The sequence below is a fragment of the Ranitomeya imitator genome, chromosome 3 (genome assembly GCF_032444005.1).
Source record: "Ranitomeya imitator isolate aRanImi1 chromosome 3, aRanImi1.pri, whole genome shotgun sequence".
In the NCBI taxonomy this organism is placed as follows: domain Eukaryota; kingdom Metazoa; phylum Chordata; class Amphibia; order Anura; family Dendrobatidae; genus Ranitomeya; species Ranitomeya imitator.
Window position 1 is genome coordinate 357,826,424 of NC_091284.1, and position 24,402 is coordinate 357,850,825.

At 42.0% G+C, this 24,402-nt stretch overlaps 1 protein-coding gene across 7 annotated transcripts in view; it reads left to right on the forward strand.

The window, feature by feature from the left end:
- Window positions 1-24,402, forward strand: part of THRAP3 (thyroid hormone receptor associated protein 3) — a 103,256-nt gene that overhangs the window by 77,725 nt on the left and 1,129 nt on the right. For all 7 annotated transcript variants that reach the window (XM_069756872.1, XM_069756868.1, XM_069756873.1 and 4 more), the window contains 7 exons: window positions 1,760-2,392; window positions 3,759-3,931; window positions 8,102-8,213; window positions 8,355-8,439; window positions 13,515-13,693; window positions 16,221-16,419; window positions 24,121-24,264. In XM_069756872.1, the coding sequence (XP_069612973.1) occupies window positions 1,760-2,392; window positions 3,759-3,931; window positions 8,102-8,213; window positions 8,355-8,439; window positions 13,515-13,693; window positions 16,221-16,419; window positions 24,121-24,264 (1,525 nt within the window). The remainder of the gene's footprint in view (window positions 1-1,759; window positions 2,393-3,758; window positions 3,932-8,101; window positions 8,214-8,354; window positions 8,440-13,514; window positions 13,694-16,220; window positions 16,420-24,120; window positions 24,265-24,402) is intronic.

Sequence of the window (24,402 nt, forward strand, 5' to 3'; positions counted from 1 at the left end):
ACCCTGGCTCTCAGCGCTGCAAGCGTCTGCCTCCGTTCCTAAGAATGCAGAGAGTGAAGGACCTGCGATGACGTCGCGGGCAACGTCATCGCAGGTCCTACACTCAATGCATTCTTAGGAACGGAGGCAGACGCTTGCAGCGCTGAGAGCCAGGGTCCGTCGGAGGGGTGAGTATATCCATATTTTTTATTCTTTTTTTACATTAATATGGATCCCAGGGCCTGAAGGAGAGTCTCCTCTCCTCCAGACCCTGGGAACCATATGGACCGCACACGCCGTATAAGATGACTGGGCGTATAAGATGACCCCCATCTTATACGGCGGGCATATCCCAAATTCCATATTTTATATGGAAAAGTTGGGGGTCGTCTTATACGCCCAGTCGTCTTATACACCAGAAAATACGGTACATTTTTATCTTTTTCTGCCATAGATTATCGACAGCTTGTATTACTGTATGTACATGTCACACTATTTTCAGAAGGTTTCCACATCAGGGTGTAACCCCCACATAAACGCAGTTCACTTATTCCATTTCATTACCCACTTAGTTTTTGAAGGTATTTAATTTAAACAACCTGTTCTAGAACGGCTATTACCCATGTGTCTCCCCTTGAATCTTCTTGTTGTTTTATTTCTATATTTTTGTTTATTTTGTTTCACATTGTACAGGCAATATTAATCCTCTAGGAAACTTTCATCATTGCTGGAGTGTGTTTTTTTTAATACTTTTTAAGGCATTATATTCCAGTTTGTGCTCTTTAAGAGAAACGATCTGAAGCAGAGGACAAAAATATATATATATCATGGTCTTAGAATTCAGACCCAATAACCTAATCAGATATAAAAGCACGGTCAATACTGCCGCTCTACTCAGTTCAGGATGGTACAATGATAAAAAGCATAATCTCTTAAGATCCAGAGATAAGTTTAGGACGAGCAGTGGTAAGTATGCTTTTAATTGCATTTAGATAGGGTTCACATGAATTTCCATTCTCATGTAAACCTAAAGCAGCAGTTCTACATAGATTTTTTTTTTTTTTTTTTAGACGAGCAAAATGAAAAGTTTCTCAGCCTTTTGGTAGCACGAGGAAGCCATACTGTTCAGCATCTGAAGCCTGATTGTAAAATATGCTATACTGAGATTTGCACACACATTTTAACATCATATAAGAATGAATAACAAACAATACACAGTGATTGAAAAGGGACAAAGGAACAGAAATCAGAATCAAAATGATGTAAAATATATTGACCAAGAGATCTAGATGTAATTTGATTGTTTAGTCGTCAAGATTGTTAGTCCTTTAGTGTTACCCAGGGTGCACCACTAGGAGGCGGACTAACGTTGCACCCCATTTGCACACTACTTATGTCATACGTGAATGTGCAAGGCAAATCGCTGGCGAAGTAGAACTGCTGCTTTCTATTGATGTACCATGAACCAATCTCTGTGTGTGACCACTACTTCCAAGCCAGTTATATTCCATGGGGAGTTATCTGCTAGCAGTAGTTTATGATGTTTCACCACATGTGTTTTTCAGCCGTGTGCCTATGTTGTTCCTGGGGGGCCATAAATATCACCCAGAATATCAGTACACCTGATACTTTAAGGCTGTGTTCCTGCGTTTTTTTTGTTGTTTCTTGCCCTAATTTTTTAAGGAGTCTTTTTGATGTTTCTGCATTGTGTATAAGACATCTGTTTTTAGTGTGCTGATTAGGTGGTTATACATGTAGTCATTTTCTCTGCTTTCTAAAGGTTCATGGAGGAGCAGAAGAATAAGGCCTCGGAGCTGGAGAAAGAGAATGGAAAGGAAAAGCTGTCTAATTTGGAGAAAATGAAGGATCGTAGCAGCCCTACCGATTTTGCTATGAGTGAGTTAGAGAGGGCTTATAAAAAGAGCATATCCCCAAAACGCTATAAAATGCGAGATGACTTGGAGAAATTGAAATTGTCTGAATTGCGATATGCAAAAGAGGATGCAGAGCAAGAGAAAAAAGGACGAGGAAGGAAAGATTCCGATAGTGATTCCAAGAGTCAAGATGCATATGATCCAGCTAAATGGGAAGAATTGTCTTTTGCAACAAGCACTAAGGAAAAACGCAAAAAGTCTGTGGATGTGGAGGAGGAACTTTATGCTGAAAAATCCAAGAAAGAGGAGAAGGCCTCCAAGTCCAGCCATAAAGGGTTCCTGCCCGAAAAAAATTTCAGAGTAACCAGTTTCAAGGCATCAAAGGAGAGGAGCGAGTCTCCCCCATCTAGGAAATCCTCAGAGAGCAGGGAGAAGCTGTTATCCAAGGAGGACATGTCTTTCTCCAAATCTAATTTCTCTGTTAGCAGAGAGATGGGTCCTAATGTGCGCTTGGATTCATTTGACGAGGATCTTGCACGGTAAGTTTAAAGTGGGTTTTGGGTTTTTTGCCATTTTATAAGAGCGCATTTTCAGAGCTCTTTAACAGTACAATCTGGTCTCCTTTCCCACACCAACCAATCTCGACATGACTGTTAATTTTCCAAAGTAGTTCAAGAAATAAAATTGGCATTCTGATTAGTTGTTATGGGGACGGCCAAATTTTAAAGGGAACCTGTCACCCCGTTTTTTCAGATTGAGATAAAAATACTGTTAAATAGGGCCTGCGCTGTGCGTTACAATAGTGTATGTAGTGTACCCTGATTCCCCACCTATGCTGCGAAATACATTACCAAAGTCGCCGTTTTCGCCTGTCAATCAGGCTGGTCAGGTCGGGTGGGCGTTGTGACATCGTTGTTTCTTCCCCAGCTTTCCGTTGGTGGTGTAGTGGTGTGCGCATGTCCAAGTGCCGAATCCACAGCGCGCAGGTGAAGAAAAAGCGCGCGATCTGCGCTATTACCCCTGTCATCGGTGGGGGCGGCCATCTTCCTGGGGCCGCGCGTGCGCAGATGGAGTGCTCTGCTGCACGGGGCTTCAGGAAAATGGCTGCGGGATGCCGCGCGTGCGCAGATGGAGATCGCGGCGGCCATTTTCCCAAAGCCGAGTTTGCATCTCGGCTTCAGGAAAATGGCTGCCGCGATCTCCATCTGCGCACGTGCGGCATCCCGCAGCCATTTTCCTGAAGCCCCGTGCAGCAGAGCACTCCATCTGCGCACTCGCGGCCCCAGGAAGATGGCCGCCCCCACCGATGACAGGGGTAATAGCGCAGATCGCGCGCTGATTCGGCACTTGGACATGCGCACACCACTACACCACCAACGGAAAGCTGGGGAAGAAACAGCGATGTCACCATGCCCACACGACCTGACCAGCCTGATTGACAGGCGAAAACGGCGACTTTGGTAATGTATTTCGCAGCATAGGTGGGGAATCAGGGTACACTACATACACTATTGTAACGCACAGCGCAGGCCCTATTTAACAGTATTTTTATCTCAATCTGAAAAAACGGGGTGACAGGTTCCCTTTAAGTTTAGGTTAATGTCCTTTATCGTGTCTTACCAAATGGCCTTTAATGGGTTGTGTGTTTTTGTGCAGCGCTTTTATAAAGTGGAAATGAGTGAAGTATAGCAGGATTTTGCGGAGTTTATTTATCTATGCACAGATGTGATTTTACACACACACACACACACACACACACACACACACACACACACACACACACACACACACACACACACACGAGTAATACCACCCTTCCTGTGAAGGTGTAACGGACAACACAGATGACTGCTTTCATTACTGGAAAATATTGTGTTCTTTTCATTTCCCCTTTTTCAATTACAGTCCAAGCGGAGTAATGGCTCATGAGCGGAAACTGTCTCGGGATCTTGTTCACAGCAACAAGAAAGAACAAGAATTCAAGTCCATCTTCCAACACATCCAGTCTGCACAGCCTCAGCGCAGCCCATCTGAGCTGTTTGCCCAACACATTGTGACCATTGTGCACCATGTTAAAGGTAGAATAACTGAAAGAGATGTATTATTTCCATGCAACAAGGTATACCATTTTAATGCAGCCTCTTTGTGTCTGCTTCCTTTTCCACGCGAGAAGGTACAAGTCAACTTAACTTTTTTTTAGCGGACAACCCCTTTCATCACTTAGAATCATAGAATGGTAGAGTTGGAAGGGACCTCTTGGGTCATCTGGTCAGTCCCCCTACTCAAAGCAGAATTCACTAAATCATCCAAGTCAGATGTCTGTCCAGCCTCTGTTTGAAGACTTCCATGGAAGGAGAACTCACCACCTCCGGTGGCAGCCTGTTCCACTCATTGATCACCCTAACTGTCAAAAAGTTTTTTCTAATATCTAATCTGTGTCTCCTCCCATTCAGTTTCATCCCATTACTTCCAGTCTTTCCTTGTGCAAATGAGAATAAAGATGATCTTTCTACAATGTGACCGCCCTTGAGATATCTGTAGACAGCTGTTAAGTCTCCTCTCAGTATTCTTTTTTGCAAGCTAAAGATTCCCAAATCCTGTAAACGTTCCTCATAGGACATGGTTTGCAGACCGGTCACCATTCTGGTCGTTCTTCTCTGAACTTGCCTCAGTTTGTTGATGTCTTTTTTTTTTTTATAAATGTGGTGCCCAAAACTGAACACAGTATTCCAAATGAGGACTGACCAAAGAGGAGTAGAGGGCAATAATGACTTCATGTAATCTAGACTGTATGCTTCTGTTAATTCTGTTGCTGCTGCATCACACTGTTGACTCATGTTCAGTTTATGATCTATTCGTATACCCAAGTCTTTCACATGTGATGTTGCTTAGCCCTATTCCTCCCATTCTGTATATGCTTTTTTTTTCATTTTTATTGCCCAGATGTGGTACTTGGCATTTTTACCTGTTAAAAACCATTTTGTTAGTTGCTGCCCACTGCTCCAATTTATTTATATCTTTTTGAATCCTCTCTCTCTCCTCTAGTATTGGCTATCCCTCCTAGCTTTGTGTCATCAGCAAATTTAATCAGTGTACCCTCAATTCCTTCATCTAAGGCTGGTTTCACACTTGCATTTCATTGTGCTGCGGATAGAAGCGTACTTCCTCCTTGCTGCTTCCGTGAAGCTCCGCCTACTGCTGCCTGCGTCCTGCGTTTCCCTGTGAAACGCAAAATTTTGCTTTTCCGTGCGGGCGCCGCACACCTCAAATCGTCGTATGCGGACACATCCGCATACAACACATATCTCTGCATACCCAATGTTAAACATAGGTACGCAGAGAAACGTAGGATTCAGGCGGCAGTAGGCGGAGCTTCATGGAGGAAGCAAGGAGGAAGTATGCTGTCATCCGCAGCGCAACGACACTGTAGTGTGTAACCAGCCTAAATCTTTGATAAAGATGTAGAACAATACAGGCCCAGGACAGAACCCTGTTGTACCCCACTTGAGACATTCTTCCAACTGGATGTGCAGCCACGACCACTCTTTGGGTCTGATAACTAAGCCAGTTATGAATCCACCTAACAGTTGCCTTGTCCATTCCATACTTAGTCTTTTTTTCCAATAAGGATGGAGTGAGATGACTTCAGCAAAGCATTTGACAAAGTAAGATATACTATATCTACAGCATTTCCCTGATCCACCCAGTTAGTGATTCTGTCATAGAAGGAAAATAAGTTAGTCTGACGTGACCTATTATTTACAAACCCATGCTGACTCTGGTTAATCACTTCATTCTTATCAAGGTACTTACATGCATGTTGTTTAATAATTTGTTAAAAGATTTTTCCTGGTATAGACATCAGACTCACCGGCCTATGGTTCCCTGGGTCCACCTTCTTCCCCTTTTTGACGATAGGAACAACATTTGCTCTTCTCCAGTCTTCTGGGACTTCTCTTGTTCTCTAAGAATTTTCAAAGATTATGGAGAGTGGTTCAAAAATTTCTTTTGTTATCTCCTTCAGTACTCTGGGGTGTAATTCATCTGGACCCGAAGACTTGAATTAATTTGTTAGCTAAGTGTTTCCTCACCATCTTTCTACTTGTAGATATCCTGGCTTCTCTATTCCTTTAATAGGGCAGTGAAGATCAGTTGATGTTACATTTCCTTTCTGAGAGAAAACAGATGCAAAATAGGAATTTAAAAGTTCAGCCTTCTCAACATCCTTTCTTACCATTTAATCATTTTCATCCTGTAAAAATCCTATAGCATCTTTGACTTTTCTTTTACTTTTGACATATCCCCAAAATCCTCTTTTGACGTCTTGCAAGCCTTAATTCATTGTCAGCTTTAGTTAATCTGATTCGTGCCCTGCAGGTTCTGCAGACAGCATTATATTCTTCTTTATATATGCCTCCCTCTTTCCATTTGATAAACATTTATTTCTTCCTTTTCTAGCATGTGTTTAAGTTCTGTGTTCATCCATCCTAGTTTCCTTAAATGCTTTGTATTCTTCCCTCTTTTTGGCATTGTTAATGATTGTGCTTTGAGATTCTAATTTTTCAAGATTTCCCATCCTTCCTGGATATTTTTGTCCTTAAGGATATCCAGCCACTGGATCCCTCCGATTTTCGGAGTCCCTGAACCCCTTTTTCTTTTTTGCGTTTTTGTTTTTCGCTCCCCTCCTTCCCAGAGCCATAACGTTTTTATTTTTCCATCAATATGGCCATGTGAAAGCTTTTTTTTTTTTGCGGGACGAGTTGTACTTTTGAACGACACCATTGGTTTTACCATGTCTTGTACTAGAAAATGGGAAAAAAATTCCAAGTGCTGTGAAATTGCAAAAAAAGTGCAATCTCACACTTGTTTTTTGTTTTGACTTTTTTGCTAGGTTCACTAAATGCTAAAACTGACCAGACATTATGATTCTCCAGGTCATTACGAGTTCAGACTCCAAACATATCTAGGTTATTTTTTATCTAAGTAGTGAAAAAAAGTTCTAAACTTTGCAAAAAAAACAAACAAAACATTGTGCCATTTTCCGATACCCATAGTGTTTCCATTTTTCGGGATTTCCGCTCAGGTGAAAGCTTATTTTTTGCGTGCCGAGCTGACGTTTTTAAAGATACCACTTTTGTGCAGATACGTTCTTTTGATCGCCCGTTATTACATTTAATGCAATGTCGCTGCGACCAAAAAAACGTAATTCTGGCGTTTTGAATTTTTTTCTCACTACACCGTTTTGCGAACAGGTTAATCCTTTTTTTTTTTTAATCGAGAGATCGGCCGATTCTTAACGCGGCAATACCAAATATGTGTATGTTTTGATTGTTTTTTTGTTTGTTTGTTTTATTTTGAATGGGGCGAAAGGGGGGTAAGTTAAACTTTTTATATTTTTGTTTTTTCTTATTTTTTAAAACATTTTTTTTACCTTTTGCCATTCTTCAATAGTCTCCATGGGAGGCTAGAAGCTGACACAACTCGATCGGCTCAGCTATATAGGAGCGATCATCATATCGCTCCTATGTAGCTGAATTACAGGCTTGCTATGAGCGCCGACCACAAAGTGGCGCTCACAGCAAGCCGGCATCAACAACCATAGAGGTTTCAAGGAGACCTCTGGTTGTTATGCCGACACATCGCTGACCCCCAATCACATGACGGGGGTCGGCGATGCGCGCATTTCCGGCCCGATGGCGTTTGACAGGGGCATTTAACTACGGTAGTTAATAGTGGCGGGTGAATCATGATTCCACCTGCCGCTATTGCACACACATGTCAGCTGTACAAAAAAGCTGACATGTCGCGACTTTGATGAGGGCTCAGCGCCGGAGTCCACATCAAAGGGGGAGACGCAACATGCGCCTTACGGCGCATGTCGTGAATGGGTTAAAATCTGCCTTTCTGAAATCTAACCTTGAAGTCTGAGGCTTCACAGGTCTTCAAAGGATAGGCAACAACTCACTTATGTATGGGGGTCGGTACGAAGGGGCCTGCACCGATCATCAGATCTAGGATTTTTTATCACAAATTAAAATTAATCTGCTTTGATCTAGTTTACGATGTTGGGAGACCCGGGGGGGGGGGGGGGGGGGGAGAAGGTGAATAAAATCTGACTTCATATATTATACATACATCAAACACACATCAGAGTTGAGAAAATGCGTATCCCAACCTTCTCTGCCCCTCCAGCTTATTGTGGCAGATTCCCTTTAACAACTGGATGCTTTTCTACCATTCTTCAACAGAACACCATTTTGGTCCCTCAACAGTGACACTGAGTGAACGTTTCGCTTCTTATTTAAAGAAGACAAAAGAACAAGAACCATCAAAAAGTCGAAAGAGTCCAGAGATTCATAGGTACCATTTATTCCTTTAAGTTTCCCATGTTACACCATTTACCTGCATTGATTTCCTTCTTTTTCAGTAGGTTGTCAACTTCACCATCTCTTACCTGATATATTTTTTTTACCTGATATTTTTTTTTTACATTTCGTACAGGAGAATTGACATTTCTCCTAGTGCTTTCAGAAAACATGGGATTGCGCATGAGGAAGGCAAACAAACGAAAGAAGGAAGCCACAAGGTAAAGACTTTGTCTATTTTTATGATTTTGACATAAAGTAAAAAGCCTGCAATCTACTAGGTATGTTCTATCTTTAAGAAATGCTTCTGCCTTGCTCTCTACTTAAGTTTGTGTTTTTCTTTTAAGGATGTGAAATATGTCTAAAAAATGAACTGCAAAGTGTTAAATGTTTAATAAATCAAAATCTATATATCAACAACCTTTGTGAAGTGGTTTAGGATATGGTAAAAATGAAATCACTCCAATCTATTGTGGTTGAACTTGAAAGACAGAGGAATTTTGGAACCAAAATCTCCAGTGATGAGCAAATGACCCTAATGTATTTTTGGGTTCTGCTTGTAAGTATTTCACTCTATTGTATACCAGACACCTTTTGTTCATAACAGCTGGTTGCATGCCCTGAACAGTGGAAATTGCACCCACCCATTGGTATAATCCTGGTGCCTTGCCTTCAAATGAACTGTGTTGCTGTGACCATGACCGTACGTTACGCCTGCGTAGGACTTGTACAATGTGAATTTATGGAGGAGAGACAAAAGATTGCCTACTTTAACCAAAATGTCAGTATTAAATGAAAGAAAACCGCACATTGCTAATGACATCTACCTTCTGTTAGTAGAAAAGGTAAAGAAAATTGACTAATTTAAAGCGTCATGCGATTGTCCCATTTGATTATTCTAAAAGAAATTTGTGATTAGAAAATTACCTGTTGTTTAAGTCGTGTTTGTTAAACGTGTATTTTTTTTTTTTTATTTGATAGATTTTTTAAAATTGTGTACATAGATTGTGCCCGAACCCTGAAATCCTGCATTTTTTACACTAGCCACTGAGCCTACTATTAAACCGACACTTCCTAGTCTAAAGATCACTTCTCCGCAGTCTTATGATAAACATCCCAGCATGGAGTACAGTAGCAGGTAGTACTTCAGTTATAAAGCTGAGGCCTGAGAACGGAGTCTGCCATTTACAACAGGTGACACACCTCCCCGCCTGCATATGATGGCGCAGGGCCCCAACATTGTATTTGAAAATAAAAGCACAGTGGGATTTGGTATATATAGGGCTCCAAACTAAAATATTTAATGGACATCTTTTTGTTTTTAAAGTGAAAATTTAAGGAGCCAAATGCATCATTTGTCTCCAGATTTAAGAATTCAAAGAAATAAATGTTATGATGAAAAATACTTCAATGTGGGATGTTTTACCTGTCACTTCTCTGATTTTGTGATTTGGCCATCCATTATTTTGGAATGGAAGCCGCTTTTTCTATGTATGTAGACATCATGTAGCAGGGCTAGATGCCACATGTGCGTCAAGTCAGTTGCAACCATTTTGGTGAAATCTGGAGCTCTTGTGTCAAATGATGTGCTGCTTGTTATTAGAAAATGTGTCACAGGGCTTGTCAGCTGAAGACCCAGCACTTCAAAGCATCCTCAGTCAGTCAGCTCCATGCATGACCAAGCTCACATCAGGCTTCACTCTCCTCTGCCTGAATGCTGCTTTGAAGTTCTCGTACCTTCAGCTGACACCTTGATATATTTTCTAATAACTAGCAGCACATCGCAGGGCTTGTCAGCTGAATGGATGACACGTCAAAGCAGGATTCAAGCAGAGGAGCGTGAAGTCTGATGTGAGCAAGCAGACGGAGACTGCTGTCACTCACCGAGACGATACCCCACCCCCCACCAATGACATATCCTGCTCTGTTCATCCGATTCCGGTCCCCAGATCAGAAGTAGCAGAACCAGAATCAAGGCAGAAGGACTTATGACCCTCAGAGAGATGAGCTTACAGGAGCACGGAGGGTAGTGAAAGTATATTAGAAAAGTGTTAGCAAGGAAGAGTTAAGATATGTGAAAGAGGGTTATATTATTAGAAGAAAACCTCTTTAAGTCCTTAACTGATGGGTGCCATGGTTATGGGCCCTGACTTGGATTCCCCATTCCAGTACACTACAGTGTCCGATGGGCCACATACTTGTAGTTCTCTGGATCTTCGCTGAACAGTCTGGTACATGCAGAAGCAGTGGCTAGTGGCATCTTGGATATCCCCACTGAGCAAAACGTGCAGTCGCTCTGTGGCTTTCATCCCTTGTGGGTATGTCAGTAGTTAGTTTTCTCCTGCCCGTTATACTCTAGTACTATTGTCCGTCATGCCAGATGCAGGTGGTGCTAGCTTACGCATTTAGTCATAACGAAAAGTTTTGAGTTTCACACACAGAATTTAGTTTTCACAAAGTTTGTTGCTTCACTGGTTTTTCTTTTAGTCAGATATTTCTATGGTTGCTGAAATACAAGTAAAAAGCATTTCATAAGTTTTTAAACTTTTTATTGACAAATACATCAAGTTTATGCAAAGATTCAATACTTAGTGTTGACCTTTATTTTTCAAAACTTCTTTAATTTTTCTTTTCAGTTGGATATCTGTTTTTGGGCCAAATTCTGAGTGATGGCAACCAATTATTGCCTTATCAGTGCTTGGAATTTATCACATTTTTTGTAGATTGACCACATATTCCCAATGGGATTGAGATCTGTTGAGTTTTCTGGCCATGGACCAAAACTCTCAATGTTTTTGTTGCCAAGCCACTTAGTTGTCACTTTTGCCTTGTGGCGTAGTGCTCCATCATGCTAGGCTGGAAGAAGCATTGCTTATCCTCAAATGATCCTGGATTGCTTGGGGAAGTTGTTCTTATCTTGGAGAACGACCATTCTCTATTCGGGAAGCCATGTTCTGAGGCAAAAATGTGAGCCCCACTCCCATGGATGAAAAGTAACTCTACACATGAATGGTCTTGGGATGCTTTGCTGTGGGCACAACACAGCACTCATGGTAATGCTCATCCTTTTATCCTTTTCTTCTACATACAATCATTCTTTTAGATGTCTTGAACAGTCTCAAGTGGGCTCCATCAGAGAAAATCACTTGTCAGGAAGAACAGGGTTGGACTGCTTAGGACTGGGGGTAAAGTTATTTACAAGAAAGTCCAGATTTGGCCCTGGAGCTGATATCCAGCATGCCAGAGCGAATTACAGAAGTCCTGAGAAATAGTAAACAACACTGAAAATATAATAATATAATAATAATCTTTATTTTTATATAGCGCGAACATATTCCGCAGCGCTTTACAGGTTGCACACATTATCATCACTGTCCCCGATGGGGCTCACAATCTTAATTCCCTATCAGTATGTCTTTGGAATGTGGGAGGAAACCGGAGTACCCGGAGGAAACCCACGCAAACACGGGGAGAACATACAAACTCCTTGCAGATGTTGTCCAAGGTGGGATTAGAACCCAGGACCCCAGCGCTGCAAGGCTGGCTGCAGTGCTAACCACTGCGCCACCGTGCTGCCCTGAGTCTTTGTAAACTTTGTTGTGTTAGTGTAAAAACATTAGCTCTTATAGTACTTCAAGGGAACCTGTCACCCCCAAAATCGAAGGTGAGCTAAGCCCACCGGCATCAGGGGCTTATCTACAGCATTCCAGAATGCTGCAGATAAGCCCCCGATGTATCCTGAAAGATGAGAAAAAGAGGTTAGATTTTACTCACCTGGGCGGGCGGGCGGTCCGATCCGATGGGTGTCACGGTCCGGTCCGGGGCCTCCCATCTTTTTACGATGACGTCCTCTTCTTGTCTTCAGGCCGTGGCTCCGGCACAGGCGTACTTTATCCTGTTGAGGGCAGAGCAAAGTACTGCAGTGCGCAGGCGCCGGGAAAGGTCAGAGAGGCCCGTTGCCTGCGCACTGCAGTACTTTGCTCTGCCCTCAACAGGATAAAGTACGCCTGCGCCGGAGCCGTGGCCTGAAGACCAGAAGAGGACGTCTTCGTAAGAAGATGGGAAGCCCCGGACCGCGACGCCCATCGGATCGGATTCCAGAATGCTGTAGATAAGCCCCTGATGCCGGTGGGCTTAGCTCATTGGAGGTGACAGGTTCCCTTTCAGTAACCATAAAAATGTCTGACTAAAGGATATAAAAACACTGAAGCAGCACTAACTTTGTGAAAAACAAACATTACAAACTTTTTGCCACTATTGTACATTACTGACATATCTGCACATGGGAAACTTAAAGGGTCCACACTGCACTTTTTAACAACTAGTAGCAGTGGATGGCTCTTGTCATGGTAATGCGAGTGGAAATTTGTCACTGTTGTGTCACTATTGTTTTGGTCCCTTGGATCCCTTTCATAAAGTTTGTCAAAAATGAAATACCGATATGTTTGCTTTAAAGTATAATTAGCTAGACCTTGCATAATAGTTGTATTTTAGGTAAGTAAAATAGAGCTAAATATATTTCATGAAAATTGATGTAAGCTACATATATATATATTTTTTTACCGCTAAAGTCGGCCATGCCAAGTGTCTGAATATTTCAGTGGTGATCCCTTATTTCCCCAAGATTCATGACGACCTGGCCAGTTTTACTCTTATAAAATATTTGCATTGGCCTAGATTTTGAAAACAAGCTTAAAACTGATATTTTCTTCAGCCTCTGCAAATTGATAACAAAGTTTTAATATATATATATATATATATATATATATATATATATATATATATATATATATATATATATATATATATATATATATATATAGTGAACTTATTCTTAGTTTTTCATCTAGCTGAATACAAGACAAAAAAGCGTAGGGTCACACCTAGCTCTCTTTTTAGCCGCTTCTGAGTAAAATTTGCATATCCTAGTTTCCAAAGTCTATTTACATAATGCAGTTTCGTTCGTTATTTCATGTGCTTTTTTTCTTCCTTAAAAAAACAAACAAACAAACTACACGTCTTTTTAGAGTTAAGCATTGCTGTTTTTTTGGTAGAGTGGATAAAATGAATGCATTGCATTACAGTTGCATTAATGGTAACACCTATTATAAAACGTTAATTATTTGCAAGATGACAGCATCCCCTGAGTTTTTTAGTAGTTCAAAAAAGGTAATGCTCAATATAGCAAATGTGTAGTATTTAGTGATCTTGTTTGTAAAATTGATTAATCCTTCTTGTTGATATAAAAGGAAGAAAGAAAAAATAATCAGTTTAACTTTTTCTTATGTTACTTTAGGGAGAGGGAAAATACAGAGAGGAGCCCTCGGATCTGCGGCAGGACATTGAACGCCGCAAAAAACATAAGGACAAGCGTGACCATTCCCGAGATTCTGGGGATTCCAGAGATTCGAGTCGTTCCAGGGAGAGGTCACCTGAGAAACCAGAGAAGTCAAGGAAGTCCTCCAAAAAGCACAAGTACATAGTGTATTAGTTACTGTTTCACAAATTGGACACTATTTACTACTATTAGCTTAAGTATTGAACAGAACATATAATGGTAATAGAGTTGTTTTCTAACATATGATCAGTTCTTCACTGGGAAGTGAATGGGAGGAAAGTATCTTGAACCCTGTCCTGACATGAGTAATTTCTGTGTTTTTCCTCTCCTTTTTCCAAGAGCATAACATTTTCTTTTTTCCCCTATTCACATAGACCAGGGGTGGACAATTAATAATCCTGAGGGGCCACATGAGAGACCGTGACTGTTGTGGAGCGCCGAACAAATAGGCTGAAATTAATTCTACTTAATGTTAACATATTATGATTATTTTATATTGCTATTGTATCACTTAATACTGAACAGAATTAAGTATGCTGACCTCCCTCCTATATACCGTATGAGTCCACACAAAGCCCCTTATATACAGTATGAGCTCCCACGTAGCCCCCCAAATGCCATGAGCCCACACACCGCCACCTATATACCATAATATCCCACACACAGCCCCTCTATACAAAGTATGAGCCTCCACATAACCCCCTATATACAGTATTAGTCACCACATAGCACCTTGTATGCAGGATGAGCCCCTACATAGCCTTCTATATACAATATGAGCCCCACACAGCCTCCTAATATATAGTGAGGCCACCACATAACCCCTATATACAGTGTGTGCCCTCATATTGCCTCTTTATATAAAGTGAGAATTTCACATAGCCCCCTCCTATATACTACTAGATGGTGGCCCGATTCTAACGCATCGGGTATTCTAAAATATGCATGTCCACGTAGTATATTGCACAGCCCACGTAGTATATTGCACAGCCCACGTAGTATATTGCACAGCCCACGTAGTATATTGCACAGCCCACGTAGTATATTGCACAGCCCACGTAGTATATTGCACAGCCCACGTAGTATATTGCACAGCCCACGTAGTATATTGCACAGCCCACGTAGTACATTGCCCAGCCACGTAGTACATTGCCCAGCCACGTAGTACATTGCCCAGCCACGTAGTATATTGCCCAGCCACGTAGTATATTGCCCAGCCACGTAGTATATTGCCCAGGGACGTAGTATATTGCCCAGTCACGTAGTATATTGCCCAGCCACGTAGTATATTGCCCAGTGACGTAGTATGTTGCCCAACCACGTAGTATATTGCCCAGTGACGTAGTATATTGCCCAGCTACGTAGTATATTGCACAGCGACGTAGTATACAGCACAGATACGTAGTATATTGGCCAGTCACGTAGTATATTGCACAGCTATGTAGTATATGGCCCAGCCAGGTATGTAACAGGTTAAAAAATAAAAAAGAAACGTATACTCACCTTCCGAGGGCCCCTTGTAGTTCTGTCGCCTGTGTGCGGTGCACGCGGCAGCTTCCGGTCCCAGGTTTGGTATGAGCGCAGGCCCTGTGATGATGTCACATGACCGTGACGTCATGGCAGGTCCTTCTTGCATTTCATCCTTAGCACCGGAACCTGCCGCTTGCACTGCCGAGGACAGCGGAACGTCGGAGAGTGAGAATAACATTTTTTTTTATTATTGTTATGTGTAAGCATCAATAGTAAAAAGTTGGTCACACAGGGTTAATAGCTGCGTAACCGGAGTGCGTTACACCACGCTCCGGTAACGCTGGCATTAACCCTGTGTGAGGGCTGACTGGATGACTGGAGGGGAGTATGGAGCGGGCTCTGACTGCAGGGAGGAAAGAGCGGCCATATTGCCGCCGGACTGTGGCCGCCACCGATTGGTCGTGGCAATGGTTGTGGGCGTTTTGCCACGACCAATCAGCGACTTCGATTCCATGACAGACAGAGGCCGCGACCAATGAATATCCGGGACAGAAAGACAGACAGACAGACGGAAGTGACCCTTAGACAATTATATAGTAGATGAGGGAATTGTTTTTACAGCGTACATCGTGTTGTAAAAATTACCTGGCAATATGAATCTTTGTAGTACGATTACAACAATATCCTACTTCTCCATTTTTATTTATTTTAATGGTTATAAAAGCCAAAAGCATTTCTAAATGCGGGAAAATAATCACCATTTTCCAAGACCGTTTCCAATAACGTTTTCATTTTTGCTTGTTGATGTAGAGAGGGTTTTTGTGTTTTTTTTTTTTTTTGGTGGGTTGAGGAGACATTTTTCTTGATTTCTGACGATTTTGGGATAGTTGTGACGTTTTGATTACTTCGAACAGCATTTCTTGTGATGTTGCGGCAACCATAAAAACACAGTTTTGGCATTTAAATTATTTTTCCTGTTTACGTTATTTCCTGATCGGGTTAATTATTTTTAGATTTTGATCAGCTTTTTATGGCTCTATAAACAGGTACTCTGTACCTGTATGGCGGAAGTCGGTAAGAGGTTAAAACTAGTGCTTGCTATTTTCACATAACTGTTCCAACAATTTCGAAAAACTGCTAAGATGATATGGTGTAATCTACTTGAATCTTGAAACTTTTTTCTCTGTTCTGTAGGAAGCATAGGAAAGTGCGTGAGCGTTCCCGCTCTTCCTCCTCCTCTTCACATTCCTCCCATTCTATGCGAGCTGCAGGAACAGATGAATTCCCTCCTGAAAATGAAGACAAAGATGAAAATTCGAGCACGGAAAAGGCTCGTTTAGGAAACAAGGATTACCAAGGATCCAGTGACCGAGGAAGATCTCGTGGAAGTTTTGTAAGCTACTCCTGTTTCTTTGGTAGCAAGGTTCTGGATTTGTAAATAAAATTGAATTTGAAAGAGCACCTAGTCTGGGGCTGCGCTTTCTATTTAATAGTGTGCAGCCCCAGACTGTTGGTTTTATATAATACTAGATGGTGGCCCGATTCTAACGCTTCGGGTATTCTAGAATATGTATGTATGTATGTATGTCTTGCTGTGAGTGGGGGTTAAATTCTGCGCCAATATCGCTGATAACGCCCGGCTGGCCGATCAGCGAAGCGTGGTTCAAATCTGGCGCCAATTTGCGGCCAGTTGCTGATTCGTCCCGGCCGGGCACAACCAATGACCGAAGCGGTGTTTAAATACCTCACCAATATCGCTGATTGGTCGTGGCCGGCCTTGAGCTACCAATCATTGAAGCGGTGTTTAAATCCCGTGCCAATATCGCTGATTGGTTGCGGCTGGCCACGACCAATCAGTGAAGCGTGGTTTAAATCCCACGTCAATTCGCGGCTGGACTGCGTCTGTCGCTGATTGGTCGCAGGATGTCGGGGGTTTGGGGCACTGGATATAGTACAGCCACGTAGTATATAGCACAGCCACGTAGTATGTAGTATATAGCACAGCCGCGTAGTATATAGCGCAGCCCGTAGTATATAGCACAGTCACGTAGTATATAACATAGCCCATGTAGTATACAGCAGTGTGGGCACCATGTCTCTGTTAAGAAAAAAAGAATTAAAATAAAAGAATTAAAATAAAAGTGATATACTCACCTTTTGCATTTTTTCCCTGATAAAAACGCTATAAAACCTCAAAAAAACAGCATACAATAAGCATCCCATCACTTAGAATGAATTCCGCATGTTTTGTGCACATGTTCGCAGAAAAAAACGCATAGCGGTAAAAAACGCAGCATGTTCATTAATTTTGCGGTTTTTTGCGGATTTCCCACTACAAAATGCATTGGGAAATGTCCGGAAAAAGACGCGGCAAAAACGCATGCAGATTTCTTGCAGAAAATTTCAGGTTTTTCTCAGGAATTTTCTGCGAGAAATCCTGAACGTGTGCACATAGCCTAATAGTTACCTGCACAAACAGATATCCTCCTAAGATAGCCAAATCTTAAAAAACCCACTCCAACTTCCAAAAATATTAAGCTTTGATATTTGAGTCTTTTGGGTTGATTGAGAACATAGTTGTTGATGAATAATAATAATAATAATAATTTTTTATTTATATAGCGCCAACATATTCCGCAGCGCTTTACAAATTATAGAGGGGACTTGTACAGACAATAGACATTACAGCATAACAGAAATACAGTTCAAAACAGATACCAGGAGGAATGAGGGCCCTGCTCGCAAGCTTACAAACTATGAGGAAAAGGGGAGACACGAGAGGTGGATGATAACAATTGCTTTAGTTATTCGGACCGGCCATAGTGTAAGGCTCGGGTGTTCATGTAAAGCTGCATGAACCAGTTAATTGCCTAAGTATGTAGCAGTATAGACACAGAGGGCTATTAACTGCATAAAGTGAATGAGAACATGTTGCGAGGAACCTGATGTTTTGTTTTTTTAAATAGGCCACACAGGGATCGTTAGGTTAATGCATTGAGGCGGTAGGCCAGTCTGAACAAATGAGTTTTTAGGGCACGCTTAAAACTGTGGGGATTGGGGATTAATCGTATTAACCTAGGTAGTGCATTCCAAAGAATCGGCGCAGCACGTGTAAAGTCTTGGAGACGGGAGTGGGAGGTTCTGATTATTGAGGATGCTAACCTGAGGTCATTAGCGGAGCGGAGGGCACGGGTAGGGTGGTAGACTGAGACCAGGAAGGAGATGTAGGGTGGTGCTGAGCCATGGAGTGCTTTGTGGATGAGGGTAGTCGTTTTGTACTGGATTCTGGAGTGGATGGGTAGCCAGTGTAATGACTGGCACAAGGTAGAGGCATCGGTGTAACGGTTGGTGAGGAATATGATCCTGGCAGCAGCATTCAGGACAGATTGGAGCGGGGAAAGTTTGGTAAGAGGGAGGCCGATTAGTAGAGAGTTACAATAGTCCAGACGAGAATGAATAAGTGAAACAGTAAGAGTAATAAAATAATCCTCTAAAATACAAGTTGTCTAATAATTCTGCACACAGTATATGCAGCTCACTCACTGTAAATGTATGGAGAATATCGCCATACATATATACGCAGGGGTGTAAAACTGTCAAATTCCTCGAGGGCTGCAAACCATGCGTGTTTTCAAGATTTCCTTAGCATTGCACAAGGTGCTGGAATCATTCTGTGCAGGTGATTAAATTATCACCTGTGCAATACAAGGAAATCCTGAAAACATGACCTGTTTGCGGCCCTCGAGGAATGCAGTTTGACACCTCTGCAATATACACATCTCTTGTGTATATATAGATAAGTTGGTATCAGATGCGACCATAAATGCTCCAAATATTCCCCGAAAGGGTCATGCTGTCTACCAGAGTTAAGCCTGAACTTCCAAGTTTTGGGACCCTGTCATTCAGAGCTGCATCCCACAACAGTCTGCAGCCCTTCTCACAGTGAAAGAGTGAGATCTCGCTGCTAACTCAGCGCTTCCATATACTGTTACTAAGCTGTTACCGTACAGTAACTGCTAAGTAAAGTGCGCGGTGGAGCTGGGATAGTAGAAAGGGCGAGATCTCACACTTTCACTGCTAGAGGGGCCGCAGAGGTTTGTGGGATCCTACTTAACATTCTGGGTTGCCACAGCCTGGAAGTTTAAGCCTTTCTGTAGTAGAAAGCTATACACTATAGGGGGACACCAGAAGTGGCTTTGACACTTGTATTTAATAAAATAATCGGTCTGTGACTGCACAGGCTTTTACTAAATATGGAGTAAGCCCAGTCTGGTCATGGGGACTCTTCAACTTTGCCTTAATCACTGCAGTTTTTTGTTTGTTGTCAGTGATTTTTGCATCCACTTTTGTGACATTTTAACCATTTAGCAATTGCTTTTGTTTAACCCCTTGACGTTATTCTCCATACATTTACAGTGAGTGAGCTCACTGCTTGTATAGGGTGAGATTAGGAGATGAGCCCACTGCATACACTGTGTGCAGAATTATTAGACAACTTGTATTTTAGAGGATTATTTTATTATTCATCAACAACTATGTTCTCAATCAACCCAAAAGACTCGTAAATATCAAAGCTTAATATTTTTGGAAGTTAGAGTTGTTTTTTTAGATTTGGCTATCTTAGGAGGATATCTGTTTGTGCAGGAAACTATTACTGTGCAGAATTGTTAGGGAACTTAATAAAAACCAAATATATTCCCATCTCACTTGTTTATTTTCGCCAGGTAAACCAATATAACTGCACAAAATTTAGAAATAAACATTTCTGACATGCAAAAACACCTTTCTTTATGATGACACAACAGCCTTCCATCCCTAGATTCTGTCAGTTGCTTGATCTGTTTATGATGAACATTGCGTGCTGCAGCCACCACAGCCTCCCAGACACTGTTGCGAGAGGTGGACTGTTTTCCTCGCTGTAGATCTCACATTTTATGAGGGACCACAGGTTCTCTATGGGGTTCAGATCAGGTGAACAAGGGGCCATGTCATTTTTTTTTTACTACTTTGAGACCTTACTGGCCAGCCACGCTGTGGAGTAGTTGGAGACATGTGATGGAGCATTGTCCTGCACGAAAATCATGTTTTTCTTGAACGATATCGACTTCTTCCTGTACCACTTCTTGAAGAAGTTGTCTTCCAGAAACTGGCAGTAGGTCTGGGAGTTGAGCTTTACTCCATCCTCAACCTGAAAAGGTCCCACAAGTTCATCTTTGATGATACCAGCCCATAGCAATACCCCACCTCCACCTTGCTGGCGTCGGAGTGGAGCGGTCTACTCTTTACTGATCCAGCCTATGGCCCATCCATCTGGCCCATCAAGAGTCACTCTCATTTCATCAGTCCATAAAATCTTTGAAAAGTCAGTCTTAAGATATTTCTTGGCCCAGTCTTGACATTTTATCTTATGTTTCTTGTTCAAAGGTGGTCGTTTTTCAGCCTTCCTTACCTTGGCCATGTCCCTGAGTATCGCAGACCTTGTGCTTTTTGTTACTCCAGTAACGTTGCAGCTCTGAAATATGGCAAAACTGTTGGCAAATGGCATCTTAGCAGCTTCACGCTTGATTTTCCTCAATTCATGGGCAGTTATTTTGTGCCTTTTTTCCCAACATGCTTCTTGCGACCCTGTTGGCTATTTACCATGAAACGCTTGATTGTTCGGTGATCAAGCTTCAAAAGTTTGGCAATTTCAAGACTGCTGCATCCCTCTACAAGACATCTCACAATTTTGGACTTTTCAGAGCCCGTCAAATCTCTCTTCTGACCCATTTTGCCAAAGGAAAGGAAGCTGCCTAATAATTAAGCACACCTTATACAGGGTTTTGATGTCATTAGACAACACCCCTCCTCATTACAGAGATGCACATCACCTGATTTACTTAATTGGTAGTTGGCTCTCAAGCCTGAACAACTTGGAGTAGGACAACATGTATAAAAAGTATCATGTGATCAAAATACAACTTACCTAATAATTTTGCACAAAGTGTACATTGGGCCAGCGCCAGTTCATCTACACTGGTGTATAAAAAACCACAATCGAGTACTCTGCACTTTATGGCTGTACTTTTTATTGTATTTCTGCCTTGAAAAAGGGCCTTTTGGGCCGAAATGTTGCTTGACTCACTCATCTACCTCAATTGTATTTCACCATGTGATTTTTAAGGATGGAATAAAGGTTATGTTTTATGCCTATCTTCTCTGGTGCCTCGGATTCTTAGATTTGCCAGTGCCAGCTGTGTTGCACATTAGACTTCCAAAAGTATCTTATATACTCGTGTATAAGCTGAGTTTTTCAGCACACGCATACCAGGATAGGGATGAGGGGACAATGCATGCTTATACACGAGTCAATAAGCTTACCCAGTTTTTCATGGCAAAATTAGGTGCCTCAGCTTATACTCGGGTATATATGGTAACTACTGTGTTTGGACTTAGATTAACCTGTTGATACAAATGGAGCTCTTAAATGCGCATGTGAAATGTCACAGCAGTGTTTAATAGTTCTCAAAGCCTATGGTAGGGGAACACTGATGAGTTGCCATAGAATCCTGCATGGCTGCCAAGTTGGTACTCCTATCATCAGGCTGCATAACAAACTTGGCATTGCTGTGTATAAAATTGCACCGACTAATAGAGTATCAAAATATTTATCTCATGTGGTGAATGGCAATCAAATTATTTTTTTTCTTTTTATTACTTCCTCTCCCCTCAAAATGATAAAAATCATGAAGTCTTTTAGAACCTCAAAAAATGGTGTCAATAAAGGCTGCAACACATTCCACAAAAAAAACAACCTCTTGTGCTATCAATCAGAAAATAGCTATGACTCTCAGAATATGGATGGAGATAGATGGGTAGGGCTGCGTGTGTACAATTGTAGAACTATGGAAACCTTTCAGGGTTTTGTTTGTTTTCCCAATTCCACCCACATGCCATTCAAAATTACAACTCGTCCTGAAAAAAATATTAGATTGACAGAAAAATGAAACTGACTGTTGAAAGGAATAGAGGAAACAAAAGCCTTACTTTAAAAACACACATCTCCAAGGGATTAAAGGGAACCTGTCGCCCCCAAAATCGAAGGTGAGCTAAGCCCACCGGCATCAGGGGCTTATCTACAGCATTCTGGAATGCTGTAGATAAGACCCTGATGTATCCTGAAAGATGAGAAAAGAGGTTAGATTATACTCACCTGGGGGTGGTCCGATTTGATGGACGTCGCGGTCCGGGGCCTCCCATCTTCTTACGATGACGTCCTCTTCTTGTCTTCACGCTGCAGCTCCGGCGCAGGTGTACTGTGTCTGCCCTGTCTACAGAATGCTGTAGATAAGCCCCTTATGCCGGTGGGCTTAGCTCACCTTCGAATTTGGGGGTGTCAGGATCCCTTTAAGCAATGACCACTGGTATTGTGTAAGGCCATGTTCACACTATGCGGTTTTTACTGCGGAACCGCGGCGATTTTGCCGCTGCGGGTCCGCAGCTGTTTTCCATGCAGGGTACAGTACAATGTTACCCTATGGAAAACAGAAACCGCAGTGCACATGATGCGGAACAACCCGGAAAAAAAAAACGCGCTGAATTGCTGCGGAAAAAAAGGACCATGTCACTTCTTTGTGCAGAATCGCAGCGATTCTGCACGCATAGAAATGCATTGATCCGCTTACTTCCCGCATGGGGCTGTGCCCACCATGCAGGAAGTAATGCGGATAATGTGCGGGTTATACCCGGGGTGGAGGAGAGGAGACTCTCCTCCAGGCCCCGGGAACCATATTTGTATTAAAAAAAAAAGAATTAAAATTAAAAATCATGTTATACTCACCTCTGAAGTCTCAGCGCTGCACGCGGCCGTCTGGTCTCAGGTTTGCTATGCGACCAGGACCTTCGGTGACGTCACGGTCACATGACCGTGACGTCACCGAAGGTCCTGGTCGCACAGCATCTTTGGAACCGGACCGCCGCCTGCAGCGCCGAGGAGATCGGGACATCAGAGGGTGAGTATACCATGATTTTATTATTTTTAACATTACTATTGATGCTGCATATTGCTGCATATGCAGCATCAATAGTAGGGGTAAATCCCGCAGCGGAACCCGCAAGACAAACCGCAATAAATCTGCAGGGATAACCGCAGCGGGTTTGCCCTGCAGATTTATCAAATCCGCTGCGGGAGAACCCGCAGGATAAAAAGGAACGTGTGAATGTGGCCTAAGATTACTTTTTCCTTTCTTTCTTTGTACACTCAAACTACTTTATCATTTTACTTCATTAAAAAAAAGTAAAACCAATTTCTTGTCGCCTTTGTATAATAGTACATTAGATATGGCATACCCTAGTTTAGATCACTGCATCGGGGGAAGGGTTTTTGTTTGTAATTAGCATTTATTTCCTATTTTTTCTTGAAAGATGCATTGCTGTCCCTGACCATGGTTAAAACATGGCGCTCTAAAATAAAGCGTACTAATAACTGGGGTGGTTAGCATCTGTGCAATTAAGTTGTGCTCCTACACAAAAGGCTTTCTCTTCCCACCTCTCTTTCGTGTTGGGGGTCGTCATCATTACTGTCAACACTAAAATAAAAGGGGTTTCCAGTCCTCAGTATCAGATTGATGTGGTTCCTTCACCTGGCACCACCACCTTGAACTGTTGCAAGCAGCGGCGTGTTGTGAACGGTGTATGGAGTGGAGCACCACCGCTCTGTTACACACTCCGGCTACTGCAGATCACTTACTATTAATTTGAATTGGGAATTGGGCCTTAAAAAGAGATTTCTGGAATTATTTTCACTTGTCACAGAGAGCCGATTCTAGAACTTTCTGACCACATTCTAGTTATCATTCAACATTTACCCTTTCTCTGTAAAATGCTGTATGCTAGCTGGAACGACGTTGACTATCTCTAAAACTTGCGTGTGTTTTGTGTATAATATATAATTATTAAACTCAAATTCTGCATGAATCCATATTTTTACTAACCTGATTTGAATAAGAAACTGCATGGTGGAAAAAAAAATACAAATCCCATAGTTATTGTTGGTCGTAAAGTAAAAAAAAAAAAGTTTTTACTTGATTTATAGCATATCAATATGTTTCAACAGCAATACAGGGCACGAGGTACAAGACCATGGAACAGGGGTGCTTTTTCAGGAAGCAACAATAACAACAACAATGATTTCCAGAAACGCAACCGGGATGAAGAATGGGATCCAGAATACACCCCTAAAAGCAAAAAGTATTACTTGGTATGTATCGCTTCTATTGCCCTGGGACCACTAGTGCAGTGCTTCTTGGTGCATTTCTATGCTTGCTTGTGAGTTTGCAGGGAGAAACATTGTCCCTTTTTATGTCTTTTCAGCAACTTGTACATGGGCATTGCACCT